The 16,328-nt window shown below is 46.7% G+C and overlaps 1 protein-coding gene across 11 annotated transcripts; it reads right to left on the reverse strand.

Annotated features, from left to right (window-relative positions):
• Nucleotides 1-3,647: 3,647 nt before the first annotated feature.
• On the reverse strand, nucleotides 3,648-9,449 carry LOC123111029 (uncharacterized). 11 transcript variants are annotated; one of them, XM_044531704.1, is made up of 11 exons: nucleotides 9,276-9,449; nucleotides 9,030-9,122; nucleotides 8,704-8,842; nucleotides 8,038-8,210; nucleotides 7,846-7,937; nucleotides 7,677-7,751; nucleotides 6,457-6,597; nucleotides 5,904-6,309; nucleotides 5,718-5,828; nucleotides 4,389-4,605; nucleotides 3,648-4,239 (listed from the first exon to the last, which is right to left on the reverse strand). In XM_044531704.1, the coding sequence occupies exons 1-6, from the start codon at nucleotides 9,418-9,420 to the stop codon at nucleotides 7,731-7,733; spliced, it is 663 nt and encodes a 220-aa protein (XP_044387639.1). In that variant the 5' UTR covers nucleotides 9,421-9,449; the 3' UTR covers nucleotides 3,648-4,239; nucleotides 4,389-4,605; nucleotides 5,718-5,828; nucleotides 5,904-6,309; nucleotides 6,457-6,597; nucleotides 7,677-7,730. The 11 variants fall into 11 exon arrangements, with proteins under 11 accessions (XP_044387639.1, XP_044387635.1, XP_044387633.1 ...); XM_044531700.1 differs by adding an exon at nucleotides 6,628-6,770 and having other exon boundaries at nucleotides 5,904-6,515; XM_044531698.1 differs by adding an exon at nucleotides 6,628-6,853 and having other exon boundaries at nucleotides 5,904-6,515.
• Nucleotides 9,450-16,328: the final 6,879 nt, after the last annotated feature.

Consider the following 16,328-nt stretch of genomic DNA (forward strand, 5'->3'; position numbering starts at 1 on the left):
TGGCCCCAGATGGTGGTCCGCATGGTTGGCTCTCCGACGGGCATCATGATGACGGTGGTGGCCATGCCTCCTAGTCGTCTGGGTAGCGAGTGTACTAGCGGGAGACTTGGGCTCGTCATTTATCATTGATAGTGGTGACGCCCAAATATAGAACTGAAGACTTGTGCTTGTCACGGTTGTCCTCGGTGTCTTGTGGTGGCACCGGTGAGCTGTAGAGTGAAAGATCTATGCTTTGGCACCGAAGGAGGCAACCCCTGTGGGTGCCTCTCTTGAGGACGTCATCGTGGTTCTACTCTTTGTGTTAGGGTTCCGGGCGAAGACCTTTGCCCATCTAAAACTTGATGGCGGCGATGCTTTATGTCGTTCCCCTTTTTGAATGTGTTGTTGTGGAGCTTAGGTATCCTAGGGTGTGTCGTGGCATAGTTTTTAGGCCTACCTGTGTTAGCTTTCGGGTTGACCGGTTGTCCTAGGATTTGGTTTGTAAGATGGCTTCCTCACTGCTTTTTACCGTTTGGTTGTGTACTTTGGTTTGTGATTTTTTGCCTATAAAGCAAGGCGAGAGCCTATTTCATGAAATGACCTTGCACGTGGGGAAGGCTTCGGTTCCACGACTTCCGGCGTCACGTGATCGACGAACGCGATGTGCGTCCTGGATGTAGGCTACAACAACATTTTATAAGACTGACGTTAGTGCGACTTCCATTTCTGCGCAGGCCACCGTCTATATGCGGTCAAAGTAATCGAGGCTGGTAGGGAGGCGGACGTGGCCGATTATTGGCTCACCCTAAGGCGTGTGTCATCCTCGACTCACACAAAGAAGTCTCACTCCTCTCTAGAACCCTCTCTCGGTGCGGCCCTCTTTGGTCTCACCAAGGAAAGGTCCGCTTGGAGGGCATGGCCGTGCCGACATGGTAATGGGGGAAGAGAGGGTGCGGGGTGGCGGCCTGCAAAGGGGGTGATGGGAGTGAGGTTGTCACCGAGAGGATGGGGTGAAGAGGATTAATGTGGTGGTGACAACTAAGGGGTTTATATACCCGCGAATGGGCGTGCTCCGGTGGGAAACAAGTGGAGGATTTGTCGTGTGAGGGTGCGTAACGTGGCGGCGGTCATTAATTGACGCTCTTCCTGGTGGATAAGTTGTTGCGACATTGGTAGCGGCGGAAGTGACAACCATATGAACGGCTACACCATTGAGCAGGTTGCGTGCAGGATGAACATGTCGGGCTGAACCCCCACCCCCACCCCCACCCTGCGCATGAGTGGTTGACGGATGACGTGCGCTACAAACCAACTCTCTCAGCCTCCAAATATGAAGGCTTGCGAACCGTATATGACGTGTTCCATAAATTATGGCGATCAAAAGGCATATGGGCACTCTATTAGAGTGCCACTTTAGGCTAAAGTCACTATTTTGATTTTTTTTGCAGGGAAAAGCCTCTTGGTACTTTATTGCGAAAACCACAGAGTTACATCATTCACTACATGGGTAATCAAAAACGTAGGTGGATCATTATCCCACAAATACATTATATTATTGTCATAAGCATGTCTGGCTAAAAATTGTGCCAAGCCATTGGCTTCCCTGGGACAGTACTGAAATCGAATCGATGATATTCCATGAGCAATTTGGAAGCAATCTGTCATGATAGCCGAATATGATGCCAAAACATCACTGACTCCATTACATGCATTGATGATCTCCAAACTATCAGCTTCCACGGTAACTCTGGAGCAAGCAATATCCTTTAATAGTTGGAGGCCCCTCCGAATCAGCATAGCCTCCGCCGCTGCAGGGTTAGAAGCGTGATCAAACACTTCGGCTACCCCCGCCAAAGCTTCTCCCCTACTTTTCTGAAGAACAGCCGCAATGGCCCCGGTGCCATCTTCAAAGTACGCGACATCTATGTTCATTTTGTACGTGCCTACAGGAGGTTTCTCCCAATGGAATTTGCACTCCTGATGGTGAGGGGTCTTCACAGCGGAATTTGCTGTTATCATACTGATTGCAAAAGTTGTGCTTAATGGAGGTTTGACCCTAACCCCCTTCTTTATCTCTATTCTCTCCCACCAAATATACCATGCAGCGACCGCCACAGTTTCTTGTAGCCCCTATTTCGATGGTTATTATTTCAATTGGGCTGATATGACCACGCTAGAGTTGCTCTACCCTAATGCGTCGCAACCTCCTTTTCTTTTTTGAACACCACAAGCCGGACACGGATTTAGCGAATATGATTGTATGCGCACCCCTTATGAATAATAAATTCAAAAACTTAAAATAAATAAATGGTAAATTTGGAAAAATACTAGAAAATAAATAAAAAGGCGAATGTTTTTTGTAACATACCTAGTCGGCTGGTATACCCATGTATGAAGTTTCACGAATAAACGACATTTGTGGTATTCTGGGTAGAAATGACAAAATCGAAGCATATTAAAAAAACTAGTAAGGTGTCCATTGTATTTTCTTCAATAAGTATATCACCAGTGTCAATACTTTATGAAACTTCACACATGAGCAGAATGGTCGACCAAGTTTGATACCCAAAACTTTAGAAATCTTTAAAAAATCAAGTATATTATCAAAATTACTATTCACGTGGGTGCGCGTGAAATCATGTTCATTTTTGTATTTTCAGTCACAACTCACAAGTCTCTCTTTCTAGCAAGGTTTAATTCACTTTTCTCTACTACTATTAAACAAGCAAATGTATCCATCACTAATCGCAGCCCAACACATGTACACAGAACAACGGAAATGAATTACCACCGCACGATCATGCCCACTCGATTAGATCTAACCCTCCACGCGAAAACTAACCATCACCAAAAAGTACGTTTCGCAATTATGACGGGCGGACGAAACTCTGCCAAGCGACGAAAGGTTCCGCACGTCCGCGTCCCGAAAATTCGGAAGGAGGATTCAGCGGGATTCCTTTCTTTTCTATGGGGATTTAGTGGTAGAGAAGAGGAAAATTAAACGTACTAGTATAATACCCGTGCGTTGCTACAGGCTCCTTGTATATGACAGTGGTTGTATGATATATACTTTACCCTCGTACTAATCATGCTTACCCATTATTGTCGACCTTTTTTTTTATGTAAAGACCCTCTTTCTCACCCTGTCTCTCATCTCCACTCTCTTCTTTCTCTCTCTCCATCCATTTCCCTATTGTGCCCCCATCTTCTCCATCCTCTCAAATTCCCTCAATCAGTTATTTAAGTGTTTGATTATACACAAAATAATATTTTTCAGGATTAATTATTATACTTGCCACCACAATAGAAGGAATTTCATGGAAATTTTTGTGGGCAATTTGCTCTATCCTTAAAAAATTTCAGGAGCCATGGCAAAATATTTTTGTGGAGCACTACAACACACTCCACACATATGGTGGTGTAATTTTTCTGTTTCTGATAAGAAAACTTATAATTTTTGTATCTATTTGTGTGAAGCATTGTAAGCAGGATAGTTCAGTTATTGTGGATGTCATGATATAAATGGGAATATCTGCAAGTTTAAAATATTTGATGGCAATGACTATCATAAACCAAGTCATTACAAACACTACTTGCCTTGGTCCAAAGGATTCTCGAGATTTTAGTACTGTAATATCAAGTCAACACTGTTTAGAAAACTTAGCCCATTGAATAACCTTAGCAAGAACTTTTTTTACACAAAGCGAAGTGCTACTATTTATACATCAAAGCTTAACCAGCCTGCAGATTTTTCCTACATCAAAACCAATTAACTCTTCTACGAGGTAGTTATTTCACCAAATTGCAAATTTCTTCTGATTACCGCCATCCCCTTATAGCAACACCCCTCATAAGCACTCCTACTTTCTACCAAGAACTTGAATATTCATCAAATGTTATTGTCTCATTTTCTTCCTTGACGTCGGAATCCATATACTATTTATTTTCATGGATATAGGGTGCTTTGCTTCAACTATGGTATAGATATTCTGCCATGTCGTTTGTAGAACCGTGTCTACTTTGTAGTATCCAATGTATCGTGCACCTGCGTCTTCTCGCCTTATATTCTCAACTGCAGATAAGGCTTCGAAAACAACGGTCACGTGCAAGATCTTGGCTAAAAAAAGACATTGATGGTAGCTATCTGCAGGCTTTCTTCAGTCACCAGCTCTGACTGTGGTGTCTCCGCTGATAATTCTACCTTGGTTGTAGGCAAGTAGGCTGGTATGTTCATCTAGTATCAGGAACTCCTCTTCGCATCTGAATTTTGGCGAAACAACAATTCTACTAAGACCAGAAGCATAATCATGGAGGTAGCTCAGTTTTCAAGGCATAAGCCTGGTAAGCTATCCCAAAAAATGAACAACCATCATGAAAATCCATATGGGAAGGGAGTATTAATTACTAACCAGAAGAACTTGATGCCGAGGAATGGTCATTATGCGTGCCCAAATAAAAGGAATTGATTATAACTTGGAAGATTATGCGTACCTAAAAGAATAACTGAGTAGTGAATGCTCAAGCATCAAAAACTTTTCGACTGTCTTTTCCTTACCACACATCAAGTCAATCTTAACATTTTTTCGACCCCATGTCTTCTCCCTTCAGCGGCAACTTAGAAGATTTCTGCACACAGGGTAAAATCATGAAGCACTTATAAAAGAATCCGAAACTACTGTACTTGACTATAGAATAAATACAAGACATATCAGACTTGAGTATAGAGCCAACGTTCAACATCTTTCAACCATATTAAACAAAATGATGACAGATCCACTACGCTCCTTGCTAGCTCACTAAAACGCCTGCCCACAAAATCAACACTGAACACTCGTGGCGCTGAATAAAATAAATCAATAGCACTTCCCCCAAATAAATGTCAATCTGGACATGAAACTGTATGGATAAATCAATAACGATTTTGGTATGCCTATGTGTGTACATGCGCATCATGACAAGACATACTTTGCCATCCATGGGAACGAGGCTGAAACTGTACACGCCGGCCTTGGACAAGGATATCGAACTGTTGACCGGCGGTAGGGGAAGGAAGAACTATGCGGAGAGGCGCTAAAGGGGTGCTCTCCCTCACAACTATTCCATGGCCGACTGCCACAGCGAGCCGACCATCATAGATCACAAATGCAGGGACCCCTTGACTGACACGTCGAGCATGCCTCAACCGGCCAGCATCGGCGCATTGCCACCATGCTCATTTCTGCTCTCCCTCCTCTCTTTCATGGATGACACAAGGGGATGGGATGAGACGGACGGGAGGCAACCCTTCTCCTCTCTTTCAAGCGGGTCATGGAGCTGCATTTGTACATGAGATTACATGGAGCTAATGTAGTGATCAATTATGAACTGTTTATTCGGTACAACTTATCTCCAGAGAGTAACTGCCACATACGGCATGAAACGAAAAACAATTGAAGCACAACTCAAAATATGGTTAAGCAAAGTCTGGGACAAACCTTGGTGCCAATACATAAATTATTTCATTAAGCAAATGTAGATAAGAATAAACAACCAGTACTATAAATATCAAGGACCTACACAGTAACACATGCAAATTTGGCTCTAGGGCACTACAATTGCATGCATTTTGCTCCAGGTCAACAAAAAGTTGAAATTTTCTTAATACAATTACAATTATGTGGCAAATTGCTGAGCTAATTCAAATCTGATGAAGTAAGATCAATTTATTAAATCAATGAACAACATCAAGTGTTACTTACAGGGGCTGGACACTCGTAATCGATACCAGCAGAATTGATTCTTTTGTGACACTTCTCATCCCGCTTTACAATTCCTTGAAGCATCCTCTAGTGCTCTTCTACTATTTTATCCTAGTAACACAAAACAACTTATATTAATCTACAGCATAAAATTTTGCATTCCAGCTGTAGTTAGCAATAGATTACCTTACTAAGCGTCTTCCTGTTCAATTGCTACCCGGTCAATTGGTACAAATCCCTTCCGCACACCTTTCCATCTAGAAGAGATACACTATACGGACATTGTAGATAATAAGAATTATGTTCTCATTTTAATCAAAACGCAAATAACAGTAACTATGTACAGCTATATGTTACAAAGTACAGGGAAAGAAAACTGTAGTGTTGTGAGTTACTGCAACCTCCGTATAAAGTACACAAAAAGAACAAGGATTCAAGAACAAATACAGGCACATAAATGAAATTTAACACAAGAAGCTTGCAAGTTCTTGCAAGAGCTTACCACCAATTCTTAAGCTTACCGGCTGTTTGGCCCACCTAAACTGGATGTTCCATTATGGAAATCGAGTAGCAGAGGCGAACATCTACAATGCTATAAATGAAAATGAACTAATCAAGTATTCATACAGATCAAAGTGAATACCATTAAACAACAAGCGGCAAGATGTGGAATTCATGGTAGCACATCTTCTTCATGTTCGAGAGAGCCCGGCGAACACAGCAAGCCGTAACCACATACCTGATGCCTTCTATTCCACTCCTTCTGTTCTAGAGATGCACGCCCAATGCTGACATGACCTATCAATTAGGCACTTTTTAAACTTTAGCAAACCTTTTGATGGTCCTCACGTACAGCGAGAGATGATTGTGCATTATCCATCTGATATACGAAATAAAAGGTGTCACTTACTGTGAGGGATGATCGCGTATTAATTTAATATTTACATATGATGGAATAAGCACATAATGTAGCGGCAATGTTTGTCTCTCCTTATTATTTGGCCACAACAAAGATAGCGTTTTTGTGACAGCAAGAAACATAAATAGGAACACCTACAATGTATATATGAGAAAATCAAATTAAAACAAACACATGATTATAAAAGCACGTAGAGAGGTAGAACTGCATCATGGACCTGCAATTGAAGAGCACGTAGGTGTATCAAGTAACAACTCTTAACCAAAACTGGAAATAAATAAATAATAAATACAATCTATACCAAGCCTCGCAATGTCATAATCATTGTTTAAACGGCATACACATTGTCTGTACAAAAAAGAGCTAGAACAAAAATTAAAATCTGAAACAAAATTCAAAACCGGAACCTTTGTATGGCAGGCAATGAATAAGTTATAAAGCAAGATCTAACAAGCAATCTAGCTATACACGTACAGAGTTTAATATCAAGTGGTTGAGTTAGGAAGATCTAGCCAGCAATCTAGTCCCTGCACGTGAACTGGGATGAGGATAAAAAGGAAAAGGAGGGAGTGTCACTCTTTACATGAACATATCAACCAACCTCAGATCCCGGCCAGCCCCAGCAAGCCCTCGCCAGGAACGCACACGGGCCCCGCCGCTCGGTCCCCAGCCCGCACGGCCACACAGGACTCCCGCACTAGCGGCAGCCCGAGGGGCCTCCAAGCCGATGCGCGATCCGGCACGGAGGAGGGGCTGGCCCCGAGGAGCGGGGACCCGGCGAGTCAGTCCGTCGGTCAGGAAAGACAGTATAAGAAGGTCCCTACCCCCTAGCCTCAGAGATGTGAATTGTGAGCGGCACCACGGATAAGCGCAGATAAATATGGGGTAGACCAAAAACCATAAATTTCTAACACTTATAAAAGGCGGTGCTTATGCCTTTGGCACCGTGATAGAACCACTGGCCCATTTTCCCTAAGTAAATCAACAGTACTATTCAATTTCCACACATCAGGCGAAAGTAGCACCAGGATTTTCCTCACATGATGATTGCCATACTGTACAGCAAGGCGAGCATCTCGTCCAACTCCAGCTTATCATCTGAAGCCACTCCAGTCCTAGAGGAAAATTTTCTATCACATATATAACTTCGTCCCAAATCAATCCACGCGCAATAGAAAAAGGTTGGAACTGTGCATCCAAACAACGTACCGGAAGAAGGGATCCCGCAGCCTTATCTCGAAGAGGGCCGCAGTGACCTCCACGGGGATCGGGAGGCAGCCCCTTCTCCGACACGCCGCGGTCTGCACCAATGAAACAGTCAGAGATTTCTCACCATTCACCTAATACTTTTTTTTGGGGCGGGGGGGGGGGGGGGGGGCGCTTCAGGAAGAGCATACCTACCCTGCGAAGAGCAGCGCCAGGGTCGGGGTATGGGGAGAAGATGGCGTCGCAGACGAAGCACCACTCCGCCCAGCTCGACCACGACACCAGCTTCCGGGCGGTGGCCGGTGGCCGGGTTCTGCTGCGACGAGCCGCTCTCCATGCCAAGGGTGATCAGATCAGACACATTGATCCTGCATCACACAACAAAATGTCAGCAATTTTCTTTCTTCTTTTGACTTGTTAAGGCTGCTTTAGCTATATAGCATGAATTGTAAATAAAGCATGCGAGTAAGAAGAATACAGAACAAAATATCACGTAGTAGGAGTATGTCATTGTGTCAGATCTCCAAAAAAACATGATTTTTTTTGTGTGAAGTGGTACCTTTGGATGGTTCATTAGAAATACACTGAAAAGCAGAGGAACGAAGAGAAACAGAGTAGAAAGGGATAGAAAGAGACTCCATTTGACTTGTTGAAATGAAAATATTATAGGTATCCCCCGCAAACAAAATATTTATATGTATGAGCTCATGATGGGGTGCATAGTATTGCATTATTCCACATACGAATTTGACAATTCTAATCTTATGATCCAGAAAAGTCACCACAGAAAGAGAAAAAAAAAATCCTCCAATTGTTTTCTTGAAAATCAATCCTACACCCAAAAGTAGGAGCAGCACTCACGTTGCCTGGCCGAGGAAGTCGTCGCTGGAGAAGTTGTCGTGGTCCATGATCCGGAGGAAGAGCTTGTGCTGCCCGTTGGCGGCGGAGGAGTTGATCTGGAACCGGAACACCTCATTCCAGCTCGGGTTCCTCCCCTCATCTGCATCATTTTACAGCACACGGTGAGCCACAGCCTCGCAGGGCATGCACGGCTCCTGGATCTATTTTGCCAGAGTCAACGGCCGTTCGTTGCTCCGTTCCAACATCCAACCAGGAGTATCATCATCATTTGCAGCAGCGAAAACCATGAAGAGGAAAACAAAACTAGAAGCTGCGGAGGCACCGACCTCGGGAGGTGCTGCGGAGGCACCGACCTCGGGAGGTGCTGCTCTTGCGCTCCTGGCTCCGGTACTGCACGATCACATACGGGTCTATCTTCCCTGCACGCACATACATACAGGTTAACACGAAGATGAATCTCCAATTCTGAACCGAACACAAGAACACAAGCGAGCACAAAATCGAGGGAAACCAAGAAGATACCACCACCACCACCACCAGTTCCTTGTTGCAAATTCGAGGGGGGCACTCACCTAGGAAATCGCTGCCGAAGAGGCCCTTGGAGTCCACCAGATGCACCTCAAGAACCAGTCTCCATAGCCGAGCGGCGCCCTTCATCATGGCCGTGTTGGGGAACGTAGTAATTTCAAAAAAATTCCTACGCACATGCAAGATCATGGTGATGCATAGCAACGAGAGAGGAGAGTGTTGTCCACGTACCCTCGTAGACCGAAAGCGGAAGCGTTAGAACAACGCGGTTGATGTAGTCGTATGTCTTCACGGTCCGACCGATCCAAGTACCGAACGTATGGCACCTCCGAGTTCAGCACACGTTCAACTCGATGACGATCCCCGGACTCCGATCCAGCAGGGTGTCGGGGATGAGTTCCATCAGCACGACGGCGTGGTGACGATGATGATGTTCTACCGACGCAGGGCTTCGCCTAAGCACTGCTACGATATGACCGAGGTGGAATATGGTGGAGGGGGGCACCGCACACGGCTAAGGAACGATCACGAAGATCAACTTGTGTGTCTAGAGGTGCCCCCCTGTCGCCGTATATAAAGGAGCAAGAGGGGGAGGCGGCCGGCCAAGAGGAGGGCGCACCAAGGGGGGAGTCATACTCACCTCCTTTCCTTGTTGGAGTAGGAGAGAAGGAAAGAGGAGGAGAGGGAAAAGGAAAAGGGGGCGGCACCCCTTGTCCAATTCGGACCAGAGGGGGGGCGCAGGCCTCCTTCCTTTTGGCCTCTCTCCTCTATTCCCGTATGGCCCAATAAGGCCCATATACTCCCCGGCGAATTCCCGTAACTCTCTGGTACTCCGAAAAATACCCGAATCACTCGGAACCTTTCTGAAGTCCGAATATAGTCGTCCAATATATCAATCTTTACGTCTCGACCATTTCGAGACTCCTCGTCATGTCCCCGATCTCATCCGGGACTCCAAACTCCTTCGGTACATCAAAACTCATAAACTCATAATATAACTGTCATCGAAACCTTAAGCGTGCGGACCCTACGGGTTCGAGAACTATGTAGACATGACCGAGACACGTTTCCGGTCAATAACCAATAGCAAAACCTAGATGCTCATATTGGCTCCTACATATTCTACGAAGATCTTTATCGGTCAAACCGCATAACAACATACGTTGTTCCTTTTGTCATCGGTATGTTACTTGCCCGAGATTCGATCGTCGGTATCTCAATACCTAGTTCAATCTCGTTACCGGCAAATCTCTTTACTCGTTACGTAATGCATCATCCCGTAACCAACTCATTGGTCATATTGCTTGCAAGGCTTATAGTGATGTGCATTACCGAGAGGGCCCAGAGATACCTCTCCGACAATCGGAGTGACAAATCCTAATCTCGAAATACGCCAACTCAATATGTACCTTTGGAGACACCTGTAGAGCTCCTTTATAATCACCCAGTTACGTTGTGACGTTTGGTAGCACACAAAGTGTTCCTCCGGTAAATGGGAGTTGCATAATCTCATAGTCATGGGCGTGGCGGCGTGATTCGGACAGCGGAGTGGATAATGGGGACGACGGCGCAGGCGCGGCGGCGGCGGGGTTCGGACAACGGAGTCTATACGGGGGACGGCGGCGCAGGCACGGTGGCGGTGGGCGGCGCACGGCGGGGCGCAGCAAGAGGTGGCGGCGAGGTGGATGTCGAGGTGGGATCGAGGAGGCAAGGTCGTGCGGGACTGCGGGCGTGGCGGCGGAGAACGATCTGTTGTGGGCACGAGGCATCGATCGTAGGGTTTTTTTTGGCACGGGTTTTTTTCGCGGGAGGAGGATGACGAAAAAAAATTAGAGGTGGGAGGATGACGAAAAAAACCAGCGAAAATAAACCGCGCAAACTATTCACCAAGTCGTCCAGCAGAGACTGTTCCGTGATTTTGGGACGTGCGATGTCCGGAACGGATCTGGGTGCTGCGGAGTGCGCGGCCTGCCGCCGTCCCGCTCTTTCGTCATCTCCCAACTACCATCATCGTCGTCCTTGCACGCACCATCCCTCGGCCTGCCCAGCAAGCACCCTTGGCACCGTGCACACATCCGCCGCTGACTAGGCGCCATGCCTCCTCGCTCACCCGCGGGATAGGCCTCCACAAAGGTTAAATCCAGCATGCACTTTATTTCTACTTGCAAACCTCAAGTTCAGACAAATATGTCATGGTTAGCTGAATGAAAAGGGGAAATTTCAGAGAAGTGGCGCCCAGAATACTTTTTGACTTTTTTGTCTATTTTTTTAGAAAAGGAGGATGACCCCCGGCCTCTGCAACTGGGAGATGCATACGGCCACTTTATTGATTATTCTCGAGGACCTTACAAAGTATTACAACAATATGCCTGAATCCGCCATCTTGGCAACATATGCCACTACTCCTATCCAAATGATGCAGGGGTGCTATCTAGGCCACATACCCAGACTACTCACCTAATCCTATCATCAAAAGCCAGAAGCCCCAGCCGAGCCACATACCGGGTCTGGGGCATAAACTGGTCTGACGCACTCACATGTGTCGTCGCCGCCATCTTCCACATGTCCGTCTTCAGAGCAGATATTGAGGCTTCTACCTTGTCAGGTCACTCCGTCATCGATGCCACCTTGATGCCAGACAACTGCCTCCACCTGCGTGAGTCCATCACCGCGCATCGGGCGCCGAGTCTCCACTGCACCACGCCGCCGAGATCCACCGTCATCAATGTGAAGGATGAAGCACCGCTTCACCAAAAAGGCGCCCGCTGGTCCCTCGATCCCGTGTACGCCTCCAAAAATGACGCCCCCAAGGAGGAAACGACACCAACGCGCCGCCGTCATCCGATCAACTGATCTAGGGTTTCCCCCGGAGGTAGCAGATAGAGGTCTAGAGCTTCTCCACGGCGATGCCTTCAAAAAGGTAATGACACAACAGGGTGCCACCAACGCCGACCATGGCATCAAGCCGAGCACAAGGTTTTCACCCGGATCCGCTCGAAGTACCTCCATCACGTAATGTGTGCACAGGTCGCCGCCGATCTGAGCCGCCGCACAACGAGCAGGCCGCACCGGCCAGATCAGATCTGTCCGGAGGGCACAACTCGCATGGTGCCGACCCAACCACCAGGCCCTCCATGCCGCCACCGCCGATCCGAGGTCAGATGGTGTGTCGCCGCAGACCCGGCCGCCGCCGCCGAACGCCGCCACGCAGCCCGAGGCAGAGCCGGCTGCTGCACCCCACCATCGCCGCCCTTGGCCAAGGCAGCCGCCGCGCCGCCGCCGGAAGGCAGGCCCGCCGTGCCGCCACGCCAGATCGGCCCTTAGGCAGCCGCCGCGCAGCCAGATCGACCGCGCTACCCATGCCGCGGGGCGCCGCACCACCCCCACGGCGCAGGCAAGAGGGAGGACCCCCGCCACCGCCGTCAGCCCCGGGCCATCGCCGACGGCGTCCTTCGGCGGCGGCGGAGGGAGGGGAGGAAGGAAGGGGAGAAGACCCCCGGCGGCTAGGGATCGAGATCCCGCCCGAGTCGCCCGAGCGGGGGCGACGCGGGGGGCCGCTCGTATGTCTATTTACAGGTTTGGAAATGCAATTTCAGTTGCCTTCATTCAAATGCTCAAGGCTTTGGGTAAGCTATTGCACACCTCCTTTCTAATATTGTACTGATTGAGTTAAATTAAATTGCATGTGCATGTGGGAACATTTATAATGGTTGTTCAATGTGGTACTGACAAATTAGACGAGATCTTTTCTCAAAGACAGTGTGGGATAGTGTTGGTGTTGTATTTTCATCACATGGCACGATTCATTTTAATGTAATATGCATGTTATACCGAGTAACCAGCATTGTCGTGGAAGCCCTCAGGCTGGTACTGACACAGGTCGTCCGCCAAGAAAAGGCATTAACACTGAACCATATCCCTATTACTCCCTCCGTTCCAAAATAGATGACTCAACTTTGTACTAACTTTAGTACAAAGTTAATATAAAGTTGAGTCATCTATTTTGGAACGTAGGGAGTACATTGCTTTCACCTAGCTGTAGGAAATAACCAAGGAAAGCTCAGGTTATACCCTGCTATTTTGTCACTGTTTTTAATTGATTATTGATTGATAGTCTTCCTCTTTATTGTTTTGTTTTATGGAAGTTCATCACCATACACATGAAAAAAAATGATTGACACATGGAGTTGTGTGGGGTAACTTGAATTACTGTACCTTTTCTCTTTTTCGTCTTTTTGTTTGGAATCAACATTCAGTACAGATGCTGCTGAAATATACGGAGGAACACAAGAACTTCTAAAGCCTTCATCTACTTTACGTGCTTTGTCAGAGTGAAACAATGACATGCAACTGATGTATCTTGTTATTCGGTAGATTTTGTATATTTGAACATTAATGTTTTCTTCGCAATGAAGATTAGCATTTTTTACATGCCCTATAAAGTAAGTAGTCTACTTTGGATTAGTTATTGGACTACCGAGAGCGAGAACTTGACAAAGATAATGATGATTGCTTTAGTTTGTCCATGTGATTTAGTTTTCTTCCACCCCAACAAACTCCATTATTGGTTCTAAAACTTTAATAGTGATGAAAAACATGTAAAATTTGACAATTATTTGATGCTATTTGAGACGTGCGTTGCACGTACAAACTTACTAGTCTGGATGTAAATGTTGTACGCAGCACCCACTACGCCTTATTAATTCGGCGACGCGTGAATCATGACCCATTGTGTCGCCATCTCGACCCAATCCAGCCGCTTCGACCCAATTTTGAATCCACGCCCCGCCCGTGGCGAGCAGCCAGCCCCGCCAGCTCTGTGGATATTTCAGATATGCCCTCTATCTCATAAAAGGCTGGACGTGGCAATCCAAGCCACCGGTGGAGCAGGCGGATGGACGGTGGGGTGCTTGGGGAGCAGACGGACCGCAGGAGTCTGCTGGTTTTACTGCCAGGCCGGTCCACATGCGTGCGGCCTGGTGGTGGTGGATGAGAGACAAATCTTAACGAGTACGCGACAGAGCGAACAGCCGGGATACACGGAGAAATCCAATCCACTCGTATGGACGAGCTTGATTTTTTAAGAAAGAAAATCAATCAGGGCATGTTTGATTTTTTATTTATTTTTTCGGGGAAGGACACGCTTATACTATAATAAGGCTAGTCATGGGATAACTTGCACCGTTGAATGAAAATCTATCTTTATAAACCAAATAACTACCCCTTTCACCATTCCTATTCCTGTTTGTTGCGGATGGTCTTTCTGCTATACTGAAAAACAGAGTGGCTAATGGTCCTATCTCCCTGGTGAGAGTCTGCCGGCGAGCACCAGGTATATCCCACTTATTATTCGCTGATGACACCTTGTTGTTCTTCGAAGCAAACAGGGGCCAGGCAGAGAACATCATGGATGCATTAACCATGTATGGTGCAGCCACTGGGCAAAGTCTTAATTATAATAAATATTCCATGTTCTTTGGTGCTTCTTGTCCGAGCATAGTTCAAGAGGAGGTTCGGCAAGTGCTGCAAGTCAAAAGTCTTGTTTTCGAGGAGAAGTATTTGGGACTGCCTACTCCTGAGGGACGCATGTCTAAGGGGAAGTTTCAAAATCTCCAAACAAGTCTGACAAAACGTCTGATTCAGTGGGGAGATGGACAACTCGCCCAGCACGGGAGAGAGGTACTAGTGAAATCTGTTGCACAGGCGCTGCCAACTTATATCATGGGAGTGTTTAAATTGCCATTTTCAGTTTGTGATGATCTTACCAGAATGGTCAGGAATTTTTATTGGGGCTCGGCCAAAGGAAAGAGGAAGGTCCACTGGAGGGGATGGGATCATCTCATGCAACCAAAGGACCGAGGGGGTGCTGGTTTTCGTGATTTCCGCCTGTTTAACCAAGCACTTTTGGCTCGGCAGGCATGGAGATTGATATCTAGACCGGATAGTTTGTGTGCGCAAGTGTTGAAAGCAAGGTACTATCCAGAGGGTAAACTTGAGGATACGGTCTTCACAGGAAATGCATCCTCTTCCTGGCAGGCTATCAGTCACGGTTTGGACTTGTTAAAGAAGGGTTTGGTTTGGCGTGTGGGCAACGGGAGGAGTATACGAGTATGGCGTGACAACTGGATCCCGAGGCCTCACTCATATAAGCCCATCTCGTTGCAAGGGAGATGTCGCTTCCGTTATGTCTCTGATTTCCTAAACGATAATGGGTCATGGAAGGGGCAATTATTGGCTCAGTACTTTCTTGCCGCGGATGTTGACGAGATCCTAAAAATCAGAGCTTCACCAAGGCAGGCTGATGATGTTATTGCATGGGGACCCAATAAGCTGGGTGTGTTTACAGTAAAGAGTGCTTATATGTTGGCGTTTGACGAAACTCAAAGAGAAAGGGTGACTTCTTCTAGTTCTTCTCCAGATGGGAGTAGATCGTGCTGGTCATACATATGGAAGAATGTGGCGCCCCCTACCGTCAAAAACTTTGCTTGGAGAGTAGCAACGGGCGGTCTTCCCACATGGAGAAATAAACACAAAATTGGTTTGGAAGTGTCCAGTATCTGCCCAGTTTGTGGTATTGAGGAGGAAGACAATTTCCATCCCTTTGTGCGATGCCAGTTTGAGCGAGATTTGTATCAAGAGATGGCCAAGGTATGGAGGTTACCTAGTATTGATAAGCTGCTTAATAGTGGGAAGGAGTGGTTGTTGATTGCCCTTTCACAATTAAGTGAACTTGAGCAATGCATGATAATGATGACCTTCTGGCGTAGCTGGTTTGTCCGGAATGAATTAGTACATCAAAAACCAGCCCCACCTTTAGAGGCATCGGTTCGGTTCTTGCAAAGCTATTTGGAATCCCTAGTGGCGATCAAACTGAACTCGAACATGGATCCAATTAAGGGCAAGTCTACTATGGTGCTTGGCTCTTCGTCTACGCCGGCAAGAGTGACATCTCCAGAGCTCAGATGGTCTAAACCAAGATCGGACTGGGTTAAACTCAATACAGATGGGTCCTATGTTTCTACTGGAGCTGCGGGAGCAGGTATGATCCTTCGGGATTCGAATGGTGCCATCATTTTTTCAGCCTGCAGAGTTCTGTA

The sequence above is a fragment of the Triticum aestivum genome, chromosome 5B (genome assembly GCF_018294505.1).
Source record: "Triticum aestivum cultivar Chinese Spring chromosome 5B, IWGSC CS RefSeq v2.1, whole genome shotgun sequence".
Taxonomy (NCBI): Eukaryota; Viridiplantae; Streptophyta; class Magnoliopsida; order Poales; family Poaceae; genus Triticum; species Triticum aestivum.

Bases quoted from the DNA above. Each gene is read 5' to 3' on its own strand.
- LOC123111029 (XM_044531704.1), bottom strand. From the start codon at position 9,420: ATGATCTTGCATGTGCGTAGGAATTTTTTTGAAATTACTACGTTCCCC. The intron at 9,123-9,275 runs GTGAGTGCCCCC...ATGTGCGTGCAG, and splicing joins CTTCGGCAGCGATTTCCTAG to GGAAGATAGACCCGTATGTG. The intron at 8,843-9,029 runs GTCGGTGCCTCC...AAAATGATGCAG, and splicing joins CCTCCGCAGCACCTCCCGAG to ATGAGGGGAGGAACCCGAGC.